The sequence below is a fragment of the Diospyros lotus genome, chromosome 10, assembly GCF_014633365.1.
Source record: "Diospyros lotus cultivar Yz01 chromosome 10, ASM1463336v1, whole genome shotgun sequence".
Classification (NCBI taxonomy): Eukaryota; Viridiplantae; Streptophyta; class Magnoliopsida; order Ericales; family Ebenaceae; genus Diospyros; species Diospyros lotus.
Window position 1 is genome coordinate 24,229,212 of NC_068347.1, and position 14,834 is coordinate 24,244,045.

Genomic DNA, 14,834 nt, shown 5'->3' on the forward strand with positions numbered 1-14,834 from the left:
AAAAATAAAACTAACAAACTTATTATAAAATAAGGTAAAATTTAGAACCGTTTGATTGACTTTTTGTTTTCAATTTTAATATTTTGCAACCAAAAATACAAAAATAGCATTAATTGATTACCCAATTTTGCTTTTAAATATTTTGAAAAGATTTAAAAAATAATAGAATATTAACTTTAAAATATTATTATTTCTTAAAAAACAATTCTTCGTCTTGAGTTTATAGCAATTTTTTTACCATGATTGTTGCCAATAAAGAAAATAATTTCCAACCTTTGAAATTTGAAACACAAATGCAGTGTTTGAAAATGTAATTAAAAGTCACATTTACTAAGAAAAAACAAGGAAAATTAAAAAAAAAATTGTATGTTTAAAAATTTAATTAAAAATGGTGTTTACAAAATAAAAATGCAAGAATATTTGATCAAAAAATTCAATTATTTTGAGATTACTTTACTTCCATAATTTCAAAGATACATTGGAAACTAATATATTTCTATTTTCAAAAATAAATTGAATTTTAGTTAGGTTATAAACTAGTTAACTTTTACCCTTCTTTAAGATAAATTAGAATTTTGTTTGGGTTTAAGGATTAACAAGAGTTGATTATATTTTTACACCTCTTTTTTTTCTATTTCTTCCTTTTAGATCATCAATTAGAACAACTTTTCTCCACTCAAGTTTGATATTTTGAATTTTAATTAATTTATAATAATAGAATTGTGTGTAATTTTTTAATATTAATAGGGACACTACAATATTTTTTTTTTGGCATGTAAATATAATTTTTTAGCCAAAAAATGATATCAAGTGAGATAGTCAATAAAAAATATCCCGGAGATTAAATATCTTAAATTATAAACTTTGAAGAGATTTAATGGTTTTTTTTTTTTATTCTACCAATACAGGCTAATATCTAAAATATCATAAATTCTTTTTTTAAAATACACAGGAAATTTGTCATTTTGTACTCCAACAAAATGTCAAATTAACAAATGGATACTTCGCTATTTCTTAAATGTCAAAGTTATTTTTTGTAATTTTGTTAAACTTCAAGAGCATTTTTAATAATTTACCCTTTATGTAACTATTAAAAATAAGATGAAATTATTTTTTACAAAAATATATTTTAAGGATAAATTCCATCCAACGCCCTATTATTTAAAGAACTCCCTATTATTATTATTATTATTTTAAATCACTATGTTTTTTTTTTAAAATCCGTTTGATCACATCAACTTCCTATGCTTGATATGTTTGGAATGAGCAATAAGTGTTGAAAACTTGAATTCAAAGTTTAATTTATTAAATAATTAAAATTATATCTAAATACATCTTTTAAAGTTATAAATCACGCTAATAACTTTTTTAATTTTCAATCAAAATGTCATCATTCCATATATAAAATTGTAAGAACAATTACAGTATTGCGTCTAAGTAAATAAAACACATACCAACCATCGCTCAAATCAAACACATCATTGATTTATTGCAATTGTTTTCAAGCAAATACATAACCAAGTATTCCATTTACAAAATCCCATCCACGTGGATAGAACAAGTCTAAACAGAGAAGAAAGAAAGAGGGAAAGAAAAGATCATTACCGTGGAAGGAATAGAACTTAAAGCCTATACAAAAGCAGCTTTTGGATCAAGCAGTATACTCCATGGCCGTGCATTTTTCTTTGCTTGGAAAAGACCACATGCAAAATCCAATCCATCTGCACCTTCCCAGCCAACAGCAGTGTCCCTTCTCCACCTCCTTTTGCCTCTCCCATTTTCGTGCAAAATGTGTGCAAGTTGCAGTTCATTCTTTGACAAGAGTTCCTTGCTTGCCGTGACTCGAGCATCCGCGGTGGCAGGATTAACCTCGTTTTTTACCCATAAGGGGACTCCAGCATCAGGCGATAGTGGGATCCTCATTTTCCAACTGTGAGGAGATTGTAGTATCAGACGCCGTGTCATCGATTGTCAAGCTTGAGACATCGCCACCCAGTGAACTTTCATAAATTGTCAAGCTCGAGATATCACCGGCCAGTGAACTTTCGTCTTCGCTGTTGGTGGATGGTGCTGGAGATGCACTAGGAGGAGTAGCAGCAGTGGTAGATGATGGAGATGACTCGGGCTCTTCCCCAAGTTGCTGAAGGCTCCAATACATGATGCTGGCTATAAGAGTGAGGATCATCTTCTGATTTACCTGCCATTGCATGAACAAAATGTCAGTTGTTTGTCCTCTACGTTATCGTTTCTCAAGTGACTCCAACTCGTAGTTTTGCTAAGGGAAGTCCCTTTCGAGATGAGGGCAGAAGTTTAGCCTGCATTTTCCCCATAAAGAAGCAAGTTCGACTTTTGCAAGTTACCCATCAAAATAACGATCATAACAACGATAGTTTTGCATAGGGAAATTGTACAGGTCCTGAATGAATATATGGTTAGGGACTAGAAGGCATAAACCACTATTGTATAATGCAATGTCAACAACTCTTTCTAGATTAGTCAGGCTGAAGGTCTAGACACTAGCGTTTCTAAAAAAAAAAGGGGGGTTAATAGCCTGATTTATTCTGAATTTAGGGTCATTTTGTAATTTTATCCCATTTTAAGAATTGTTTCAACTTGGTCATCGAACTTTAACGTTAGTGTCAATGTTATCCTCAATCGGTCATGCGTGTGCTCCAACATACATGGCGCCTGGAGTGGCGTGTTAATGTGTCCATAATGGACACATTAACAAGATGACGTTGTTTTGTCATGCTGATGCTGCAATGCACAAGGCAAAACAACGTCGTTTTGCCTTGTGCATAAAACACCCAAAGTCATTGTTACTCAAGGTTTCAAAAGAGGAGACGAACTCTACAGCAATGGCGACGCATGTGAGAGAGATGGAAGGCGACGCATGGCGAGAAAGCAATGGTGACGGCCATGGAAGCGAACCACACCGACGGTGACGGAATCGACGCACGGCTTCAATGGTGACAAAATCAACAGCAATGACAAACATTAGCAACAGCTAGGCATCGGCTTCTCTCTCTCTTAGGTAACCCAGCTTCTCTCTCTAGGTCACACGTCAAAATACTCTTTGTAGCTGTTGTCACTGTCGTTCCGTCACCATTGTCGTGCTTCGGTTTCGTCTCCATTGTCGTGAGTCGCTTTCGCCTCCGTTGTCGTGAGTTTGTTCTGTTGAGTTGGCTATCGTCGTTGTGCGTTGATTTCGTCAGCTTCGATGTGAGTCGCTTTCGTGACAGTCGTCATTGCTTTCCCATCATGTGTCTCCTTCTGTCTCCCTCACGTGCATCATTGTCATTATCACTGTGCGTCGATTCTGTCACTTCTGTGGTTGTTGCCCTCGTCGTGTGTCACCTTTTGCCTCCCTCGTGTGCATCGCCATCGAGTTCCTCCTCTTCTTTTGAAACCCTAAGTAACAAATACTTAGGGTTTCAAAATACACAAGGCAAAATGACGTCATTTTTCCTTGTGCATTGCAGCATCAGCATGCCACCTCAACTGCCACGTATGATGGGATACACATATAATACCCTAAGAGCCCAAAAAAGGGTAATATATATCGAGAATAAGTAAGGAAGGAAACAACACCAGCTGGATACCTTTTGGACTGAATGTAGGCAAATAACTCCTGGGTTAAACGTGCTTGAGCTGAGGAAGCTCAGGGATGGGTGACCCCCTGGGAAGTTCGCGTAGGCCCATCAAGGTAAGTTGTCTCGGTCCTTCTTATCGCTCAATGTGGAATATTACATGTGGTATCAGAGTAGACCCTTGGAGAAGGCAGTCCAATAAGGGCGGGGAATGGCGCCAGGGCGCGAGGGCCTGAGCAAGGAGTGGCTCCTAACAGGCTTCTAGGATGGCAGCTCCCAAAGGGGAGAGCTAGGACCAATTGTAAGGTAGCATGACGAGAACGTCATGTGCTCAAGGGGGGGGAGAATGTAATACCGCAAAACCCAAAGAAGGGTAGTATATATCGAGAATAAGTAAGGAATGAAACAACATCAGCTGGATACCTTTTGGGCTGAATGTAGGCAAAGAACTCCTAAGTTAAGCGTGCTTGAGCTAAGGAAGCTCAAGGATGGGTGACCCTTTGGGAAGTTCGCGTTGGCCCATCAGGGTAAGTTGTACCAGTCCTTCCTATCGCTCGATGCGGGATGTTACAACACGCTTGGCTGATTGAGGATAAAATTGACCCCAATGTTAAAAGTTCAATGACCAAATTGAAACAATTATCAAAACGGGATAAAATTGCAAAATGACCCTAAGTTTGAGATAAACCAAGCTATTAACCCAAAAACAAAAAAGTTCCAGAGTTCCTTCCCTTGTCTTTTTGTTGCTCTCTCCTTTGGAGAGAGCCAAAGCAAATTAGCATGTGCACTCCTAAACAAACCACTAGGGTTCCTGACAAAATGAGATGATTTAACAATGGAACCTTCTGTTCTCAATTCAAAAATGGAATTAATGGGAAAACAGATTTGAAACCCCATCTTAATAGCACTCTCACCTGAACTATGTCCTCAGGTAACAAGAAAATGGAACATCCAAGCTTTCGTGCAACACTGATTATGTATGTTGCGTTCAATCTCTTCTCCTCATCTATCACAAACAACAAAAATAAACCAACTTTATAGTCACACAATAACTTTTTCAGAATAAAGAACTTGATGGATTAGTACTCATTTTTCTCCATCAGCTTACACATGATATCCATTCCACACCCCCCCCCCCCCCCAAAAGAATTAAAAGAAAAAGAATCACTGCTGATAATGAAAATAGAGAGAGTGTCTCAACAAATAAAAATTTCCCTTAATAATGACCCGAATATTTTGTTTAATGTTTCCAGAATGTGTAGACCAAGCAGGCTAAGATGGTTATAGCATTCTTAATCATAAAACATATGGACGATATTTTGAAAAGCTACTGCATCTTGTATTTGATCCAGTCATCAACAATATGTCATTTGACAGGGAGGGGTCACATTCCACATTTCCTAAGCCAACTAAAGTTTATAACTTCCGCTGGAACTCTATGCTTTGCAAAAAATCATACCACTTTCACCCTTGGTTACAAGATTCCAATTCACTACCCTTGGCTCAACCGCACTGAGAAGTTCAAGGAAGAATAATCCACTTGAAAGGTTCTTATCCTGATAACGGGACCACAACAGCACTAGTCAGTCTTAATTTAAAATAAACAGAAGGGTAGAAATGAATGTCAAACTTCTTAACCTTAAAACTCTCCATATGAGAATTTCTGCCTGTGCTCTTGACTTTTTTGTTTGCCCAATTCATGATATGAGAGTCAGTAATCTCCTTCCCTTGGGAACACGACCTCAGGTTCTTCAGGAGTTGAAGGATATTCAACCGTAGCAACTGCCATAGGAAAGCTGAGAAAAGAGAAACAGATGATTTGAGCATTTGTATTTCCAATATTTCTTTTCTCTAAAGTTTATTGACAGAACCAATCCAGGAAAAATAAAAGAGCTCCCAACATAAAGGGAGTTATCATAGTAGAACTTCACTTGCCTCAAGGACCATGTTTTTTTGCAATGGCAACCCAAGGTAATACTTAAAAGAAAAATATCTTCATTAGTCCTAACCTTTGTTACTTGGATTTCAATAAACTCCAAGATGGCGTATATTCTGAATTTCTATCTATTATAGTCTTGACCCACAATGGAATTTACAAAATCAGCAGTATTACGCTTGCTTGGATTCTTAACCATAGGGTATTCGGATACTATCACTAGGTTGGTGACACATCATTCATAATGTTAAATTGACTTTTGAAGTCATACTGACAATACAAATCCATGCAAAAGAGCGATGTAGCAAAATTTTACGCTAGAGGCCATTCTTGACGCAATCCTTCAACACCATCTTCATATGGAAAAGTTTCGTGAGATGGTGAATGAAGATAATTGATATGGTCACATTCCATTACATAGTTGATATTATGAAACCAACTTGTACAATAAGGAAACATGAGTAATTGTTTGATCTAACTAACAACTTTACCATTTTCCATCTTTTCCATAGCTTGCTTTACTTTACTTCATTTGGACAAACATGTCTATAGAATACATAATTTTTTAGAGTTACTTAGATGTTCCAACATGACACTTGTTTCTCCACATTCATTGAATAGCTTCAACCAATAATCTTTTAATCTCTTCTTGATCACTCCCTCATTTGCCAACACCTTTTGATTTTTGTTTTTTATGCACTTCAATTGGTTCAAATCCCTTAGTTTTCTTTCTCTTGCTACCAGCTTATATAAATCTCTTTCCCTATCTTTTGTTTTGAGTTAGTGGTAAAAAAAAATTTAAGCATTTGACCTTGCTTTTTCCAAAATATATCCCTTTAGGTTTTCTTTGTTGCAACATGTACATAAAGTCTTAGATCAAGCCCCTCTTAATTTTGATTTTTTATCTTGTATCTCTTCATTCTACCACCAATACTCTTTGATTTTGAGCTTTTGCGTTTAATTCAAGCCTATGTTAGCAGTTAGGAACTTTCCTCTTTAACTTTACAATCCCCATAGTAATCTATTTGAACAACTAATAAACTACTTTTATATGTGACCAAGTGTTCATTCTGATTCTTGAACATGGTATTAGCTATGATGAGATCATATACAGTGGCAAAATTTAAAATAGCTTTTTTCTCATTATTTCTTTCTCCAAAAACCATAACCTCCATCCACATCTTTATGCCCATTCACTTTTCTACACACATGACCATTTAAATCATCTCCTATAATGATTTTCTCTCCTCTAGATATTCCTTGCAAGTTGCAATAGTCACTCTAATCCTCCCAAAATTTTGCCTATATCGCTTCTCCCATCTTGTGGTGCATACGTGCTAATAATATTCAAAATCTATTCTCTTATAACAACTTTAACTATGATATTTCTATCTCCCAACTTTAACAGAGTAACAATATAAAAAACCCTCAGGCATTAGGAAAAGCAATAACATACCTGAAGCAAAAGGAAAGCGTACGTAAAAAGGAGAGAAGAACATTGGGAAATTAACTTATTTTAGAAAAATATCAATTTCAGGCATGAAGAACATTAACTGGTAAACCAGAATAATAAACCAGGCAGAAAGTTAGGAAAATTGTATAATCCATCAGGTCTAGTAACAGCTTGAAATGAAGGAGATTACCACAGATGAGCTTCTTATTCCCTTGTACGATATCATTTCCTGAAACATTCACAAGGGAAAACTTTAAGTGCTTTGCGATCCTAATAACTTGGTTGCAGTTCTCCACTTTTCTAAATGGCATTTTAATAGGAGGTTTAGTTGTCTGTTTCCAGTTAACAGATCCTGGAGAAATTTTGTCCAGCACTTCCAAGAGTATCCATCTGCATGCATGAGGGGTACAAAGAGTTTAAAAGCACTCCTTGGTCTAGGAAGGAACAACTTCATGTTCCAAGAACACTCTGTTGTGGGACTCAGAGAGTTATCAAATTTTGGAAGATTGATTAAGAAAACAACATTCGGTTGGTTATTGTTACACTTGCTGGGAGTTTTTTATCCAAAAAAAGAAAGTCGTTCCATTTCATAATAAATATCATAAAGATTAGAAAATATAGTTAATCAGTTAAGATACAAAAAATAGAAAGAAAAAACAAATGAAGCATATTGGTGACTGCCCTCATACATAATCAAATAATATCCAGATACTCCGGCAGATATCACATATGTATATTTTTTTTTTTTTTTTTAAAAGATGAAGAATAATTAGGGACATGGAACAAAGGTAGAACTATACCCATTTCTGACATCCTCAAACAAGTTATTAACATAAGTAGCAATTCCAAGACTATTGATCCATAGTCGAAAGCATCTTTCATCCCTAGAAAATTGCTCATCATCTGTCATCATATTTGCAAAAGAAAATTTTTTGTTGTCTGTAGAGAGGCCATTCCTGCAAGAAAGATCTATATTTTACCAGTTCTTGAATCTCTCCTACCAAAATATAAAGACAAAATCATCAACAAGGTACAGCAAAAGGAAATAAATTGGCAGATCAAAGTTTAATGCCATACACATTAATGGATCTGCTCTGTGTGTATGTGCATGTGTCTGGTAGGATAAATACCTAGTTTCTGCACAATGTTGAGTTGGAATACCCATGAAAAGATAAAAAGAAGAAATGGCTCCCCAAAGCAGTTATAACTATGAGAAGAGAAAATGAGAAATCATTTGTTCCAGTCAACAATCATGAAACTTCAATGGAAAAAATCTCCATGAAGAGCATGTTCACCCTAAATCACAATTAATAAATGTCCATGTGCCAGCACCAAGAAAATCCCATAGGTCCAAAGGTGTCCACTATCTACTCAATAACACCTATACAACAACAATATTCACAAGCCTTAATCACACAGATGGGGTTGGCTACATGAATGTAGACCTTGAGGCTCCAACCATCGCTATCATTGGCCATATCCTTTGTAAGACTATTATATCATATGTCATGTTAAAGAGTTTTCCACTAAATTTTATTTGGTCTTCCTCTATATTTAGCTACAAACTTCATTTCATTCACTAACCTCACACATATCTCTACCAGTCTTCTTCTCACATATTCCAAACCATCTTAATTGCATCTCTTGCATCTTATCTAAATAGGCACTCCTCAAGCCTTATTACGTATATTTTTTTTTTAATTTTGTCTTTTCTTGTATAGCCACACATCCACCAGAACATCCTAATCTCAGCTATACTCATCTTTTCTACTTGTTGATACTTAATGGCCCAACATTTTGAGGTATATAACAAAGATTGTTTTATAGGTATGGGATAAAAGTTTTCACTTTTTTGCTCTGGAAGAATTTTACGATCGCATAAAATGTTGTGTACAATAAATAAAACTGGAAGCAAAAAATCTTGAACAAAATTTACAAGATGTCATGAAGTTTATATTACAAAAGTAGTCCAGTTCCCACCTCTGATGGAATATTTGTGCAACAAATGCAAGATTCAGATTTGGAGAGCCTTCAACTATGTCCTTTGAGGTTATGTAACATTTGCAGTTCATTTTCTCTGCATGCTCAAGTACCAAGTTAGCCCTTTTTTCAGGATCCTTGGCATCTAAAGTGGCTGGACCGCAATGTTCAGGTGCAAGAACATTAAGCAGATATGCATAAGCTTCTCCATCCTGCAGTGCATGAGCATGTGATATTGGTTTGCAGGAAATTGGTTTGAAGCGGTAATATAATATTAGGTTCAGTGCCATGTGTCAAAATGGACCAAAATGTGATAAATATTTTCAGGCCATGGCAAGGTAATTAAGCAGATAAGACTTGTTCTATATGGTTGTGAAAAAAGGAGATCGCGTGGTTAATAAGTAGAAATAAGGATAATAATACATCTATACAAGAGGTCCTGTACCAAGTTCAATATTGGATATTCTGATGCCTGGCAAACAAACATAACAACAGATGACATACTTTTCCATCCAAACAATGTATATTGAAAATGGCACTCCTTGAGGCTTAAGTAACCCAGTGCCATTTGACAAATAAGGTGCCAGATACCTTTAAATCAGAAGAGAAATTTGTAACAGTTTTCTTGTAGCCCGCTTTCTTAAGATTAAAATTCATCCACTTTAACAAGACCCTTTCAGGGGTTAATCCCATAAGCTCTTCAATATCCTGGAAAATATACGATATATGATGATCATACACCCCTATTCAAATTAACACAGAAACATAAAAATTAAATAATCAAATTCAAACAATCAGTGGTCAATTACATTGTTGTCTTCCACCAATTCTACAAGCTGTGGTGACTTCCTGAGGCTGAGATCTGCCAACAGTTGGATCTAAAGTGCACACAGTTAATACAGTACCAAACAAAGTGAAAGAACTATAAGCAACAATAACTCTTCAAAACTAGAAACTCTATGCCTCTATTTGTTATAACATGCTGCCTTGCTTCTGCGTAAATTTCCCCTTAACATTCTGAAAGCTAACATGCAAATATATGGAAAAGATGATGTATATGCACCTTAATAATTTGACTAGTCAACCCAAGAACCAAATGTGGCTGCAAAATTGAAAAAAGTATATATATTATCACACCATGAAAATCATCATATATAACTGACAAGGGAACTAAAAAAGACAGCCTCACTCTTCCTTCAACCAGATCCTGGTTGCCAATGTTAACCACTGTGCAGCCAATAGCCTTTGCTGAGTTGAGACAAAGGGTATGATTTTCATTCCTTTCCCAAGGGTTGAGTATTGTTTTGATGTTTATAGCTCGTTCATCAATTGTGCCCGGTACAGCAATGTTGATAAGCTTACTGCATTTGCAAGCCATAAAAATACATCAAAACTACTCTGAACTACATTGGCCTTATGTAACATAATAAAGTAGAGTACTATAAAGCACACCCTGCTTTAAGTACCATAGAAGAACTCCATCTTTTGCAAGGTTAAATAGTGCATTTGTAGCTGGATCTATAGGAAGAAATTGCTTCAGAAATGGGTCTTCCCTCAGATAGCTATTGATATGCACAACATAAAATGCTTTCTCTGATTCACTAACAGTGTGAAGAAGAGTAGTCGTGGTAGCCTTAAGGAATGATGATGAGTTCTTTTGACAACCCAATTTTTCTGTTGCTTGAGACTGCAGATACAAATATGTCTGCGCATTCAAATATATTAGTCCTCATATTATTTACAAGCTTGAAAATCCAGTAAGACCGGAAATTCTAATTCATATGCGATATAGTTGGTAAATTCAGTACTTCTAACCATGTGAAAGTAGAATTAGGGCCTAAAACTTGTTATTTTAATTCTTCTTTCCATCCAAATATTTGTTCAACTATGTAAAATTAAAAAAGAAAAAAGAAAAATACATCATATAATATGGAAGAATTGTCACATAACTCACCCTGAGGAAGCCTTCAAAATCAAACTCATTATCCATATCAGAACTGATCTTGCTCAGTATTTCCCTAATATCCTCTTCCTTCAACATGTCACCAAAAGCTTTCAGTTTCACCATTGAAGAAGGCAAATCTCCTATTGTAACTTTACCATTCTGATTCTTTAGTGAAAGAAACTACGAAGAAAAACAGAGGAGAAAAAAATAATAGCAGGGGTCAGCTAGTGTGACAAAATAATCGTCAACAAACTTGCTCAACCAAATCAACTAGCAGAATTCCTATAGTGAATAACAATCTGAATTCTGAAAGGAAATAATAAGAGGAGAGGGACTATAGAAAGATACTTTTGATTTGAGGCTGCGAAGTTCAACCTGTGTGAATTGGCTCTGAAGCAATTGATCAGAAACAAGAACACCCTCAAAACTAGACATCTTCTTATGTAGAACTCACTATCTTGGAGACAAAAATGGATCGCCAGTTTTCTTTCTGCTCAAATTTCAGTAAATTCAGCAAAATTCAACAAAAATATATAGACCAATAATTCAAACAAATACCAGACGCAGTAACTGATATTCGTATCAACGTATTCAGACAATAACAATGGCTAATGCAAGTTGGCAGCAAAATTTATAACAGTCTCCAAATTCAAACATTGTCAATAAATGCTACGAAAATCATTTGAAATCCACAAGGAAAATGTGGCATTGAAGAGAATTTAAAACCTGAAAACCGCAGAAACTAGAGACTCCGTGGTTGGTTTCTTACTTTTATTCAAGATCTTTTGTCCCTAAAGTAACGAAAATAAACTGGTTAAGAAGCAAGGACCGCTAACTAATTAATTAATAGAGTTCTGCCGGCAATGAAGTTACGAAAATGAATTGAAATCCAAAAGAGAAAACACGAAAGAAGAGAATTCGCAAACACATAGAAACCGTGGAAACCAGAAACTCAATAGACTGGAATCTCTCTTTCCTCGAGCGTCGCGGCAAAAAAACTCGTTAGGCACCAATTGTCAGACCTCAAGGAATGATTTGAAATGGAATTGAAGCGAAGAAAGAAACCGAGAGGACTGAAGACAATTCACAAAATACCTGTGGAAACCAGTGATTCAATCCGTTGAACTCCTGGTTTCTCTCTTCGTTCAGGCCTTGGAAAACCGTTCCTCTCGATTCTGATGCAGAAACACGGAGAGTGCATCGAGTTTTGCTTCCACGGAGAGCAAAGAGAGAGAGAGAGAGAGAGAAGGCACGGGAGACACTTCATAAGAGGACGAAGCGTTGGAGAAATGAAGAGCTGACGCGCGGCCGCATGGTGAATAGATGGACGCGCTCTACATGTCAGACAGCTCGCGGCTTCGGTTGCCACGTGTACGGCCACCTCAGCAACTTCGGTGTCCTTTCTTCAACTACCTGCGAACGTGTTTACTGTTTAGCGCCTGTCCTATCATATCAGGCCAAACCCGATACCAGATACTCTCTCCGAAGGTAAATGTGATTCCCATACTTGAATTTGATGATTTTTAATATTAATAATATTTTATATATTTATATTAATACAGTACATAATATAAAATATCACCATAATTATCAAATACTTAAATTAAGTATTGATATAACATTTTTATTAAAAGTGAATCAGTTTATTTAATTTGAATAATAATAATTAAATTCTTACCCTTATTAAATAGTAAATTGAACTATTTTTACTAACGAAATTAAATATACGAAGTTTTGCGAGATCAAATGCCCTTATTTTGTAAATTAACAAGTCACTTTTACCTCCAAATTTACAAATTACCTTTGACTTTAAATCTTACGAATCATATTTAATCTCACATTTATTAATTATATGAAGTCTTGAACCTTAAAAACTATCATTAAAAACATTTAAAAAATCTTAAATCATTAAAAATTATCACGAGGGATATGTTCCATAAAATCAGCAACAATAATCGATCAATCATTATTGCAATCAATACTTGATAGTCACAGCTCTCACCAATAACTACCAACAGTACCCATGGCTAACTGTGAAAGCATGTTTCGTATTAACTTTTAACACTTTCTTAAATGGAATTAACTTGATGTAAACATTTGAATGGTGCTCCCAGCAAGCTTCATGACAGTCATTACTAATTCATTCAGTGTAGGGAAACTTTTAAGCAATGTGGAGTAACATTTCATGTCATGTCCTAAAAACAAATACATTGGTGGCCCATTGCATCATCATCAGTGTAGGGTTATTCTAACTTCTTCTATTTGTTGGTCCACATACATTATTTGTTTTTGACAAAAATCCAAATGCTCTCAACAAATTAAGTTGCATCCTTAAAATTCTAAATGACAAAAGTTATTGACCCTATATATCTAAATGTAACTTAAATAAAAAATATGAAATGATATTTTTCTTTTCTTAGAATTAAAAAAAAAAACATTTGCGAAACACCATTTTTGTCAAAAATAATAATAAAAAAATTAACTTCCTTGTCCTTGAAAATTTTAGAATAGTTAGTCCCCTTTAGTTTCAAAAATTATTTTTTATGTTCCAAAAGATATAGCATTCATTTTTAGAAAATTTAAAAATATAAAAATGATATTTTCTAAATCATAACATAAAGTTTAAAATTAAGAATTTGAGTTTTTTTATTTTATAACAAGAGAAGCAATTATTTAATAGAAAATTTGAGTTCTATTTTGGAATGATTTTTTGCAAACTTGATATAGAGCTCTTGTTAATTATTGTTGGCTTTCTAGATATCCTTGTAGCAAGCCTTCTTTCTTGCAAAAGGGGATCTCTAACCATGCCCTGTGGTGGTTAGTATGTTGGAGTCTAGTAGGTTTAATGGGGGTTCATTCCACTTCCTTAACCATTTGGCATATTACCCTTTGTTTTTTAGCAAAGTGGCTGCCAGTTGGGTTGTGGAGGTTCGTGGGTTTCCTATGTTTAGGTTAGTTCAAAAGCTCAAGGTGGTGAAAACTGCCATGAAGCTCCTCAATAGTTCTACTAGTCATGCTATCGAAGCAGTGGATCTTCATGCTTGATTGTTTCAAGTGTAGCAGTCCCTCATTGATAGGCCTAATGATTCTGCTATCCGTCAAAGAGAGCTTGAGTTGAGTAGGGAATTTTCAGCTACCTTAGCTCAAGAGTCTGATTTTTTTCGTATTCAAGCGCGAGTCAAGTGGGCTGTAGAGAGGGATCGATGCTCTTGTTTCTTCTTTTGAACCGTGATGGCTCATCATAATCACCATCATGTCCTTAGTTTGCAGAGGGCAGATGGCTCAATTACAAATTATAGCAAGGATATAGTGGGCACCTTTATGTCTTATTGCCAACAGCTCTGGGTAGCAATACTCATGTGGTAGATTTTCGTCTTGAAAACAATACCCCTTTTGTGGATAGGCAACTGGCTCATGATCAGTGGACGGGGCTTATCGCAATAGCAACCCCTGAAAAAGTTAAGTAGTCTCTCTTTAGTATGGGCGATGATAAAACGCCCAAGCCAGATGGTTTTATTGTCAAGTTCTTCCAAAAGGCTTGGGAAGTGGTGGACTTTTATGTGGTAGAGGTTGCTCACAGTTTCTTTGTCACAAGTCACTTATTAAAAAAGGTTAATACCACTATCATTAGTCTTATTCCCAAATTTTTTTACCTGGAGTCCCATAGTCAATTCATGTCAATTTCTTTTTATAATGTCATATATAAGGTCATCATTCAAATTTTGGCTAATAGGCTTAAAGCGGTGCTTCTGAGGTTGGTGGATGAGACCCAAACTACCTTTGTGCGAAGTCGGGCGATAGTTGAAAATGTCTTGCTAATGTATGAGTTGGTCCATTAATACCACTTCTACAAAGGTCCCTCATGCTGTGCTATGAAAGTAGACCTAACTAAGGCCTATAATTTTATGGAGTGGGATTTCCTTCTTGAGG

The 14,834-nt window shown here is 35.5% G+C and overlaps 1 protein-coding gene across 4 annotated transcripts; it reads right to left on the bottom strand.

The window, feature by feature from the left end:
- Positions 1–1,467: 1,467 nt before the first annotated feature.
- LOC127812334 (fimbrin-3-like) lies at positions 1,468–12,175 on the bottom strand. 4 transcript variants are annotated; one of them, XM_052352762.1, is made up of 16 exons: positions 12,000–12,174; positions 11,631–11,695; positions 11,253–11,394; positions 10,914–11,084; positions 10,426–10,664; positions 10,149–10,320; positions 10,023–10,061; positions 9,769–9,837; positions 9,551–9,667; positions 8,960–9,171; positions 7,780–7,935; positions 7,170–7,369; positions 5,229–5,386; positions 5,050–5,146; positions 4,505–4,596; positions 1,468–2,197 (listed from the first exon to the last, which is right to left on the bottom strand). In XM_052352762.1, exons 3-16 carry the CDS (start codon positions 11,337–11,339, stop codon positions 1,901–1,903), a joined length of 2,106 nt encoding a protein of 701 aa, XP_052208722.1. In that variant the 5' UTR covers positions 11,340–11,394; positions 11,631–11,695; positions 12,000–12,174; the 3' UTR covers positions 1,468–1,900. The 4 variants fall into 4 exon arrangements, with proteins under 4 accessions (XP_052208722.1, XP_052208721.1, XP_052208723.1 ...); XM_052352761.1 differs by lacking the exon at positions 11,631–11,695; XM_052352763.1 differs by lacking the exons at positions 7,780–7,935; positions 11,631–11,695 and having other exon boundaries at positions 12,000–12,175.
- Between the last annotated feature and the right edge of the window lie 2,659 nt (positions 12,176–14,834).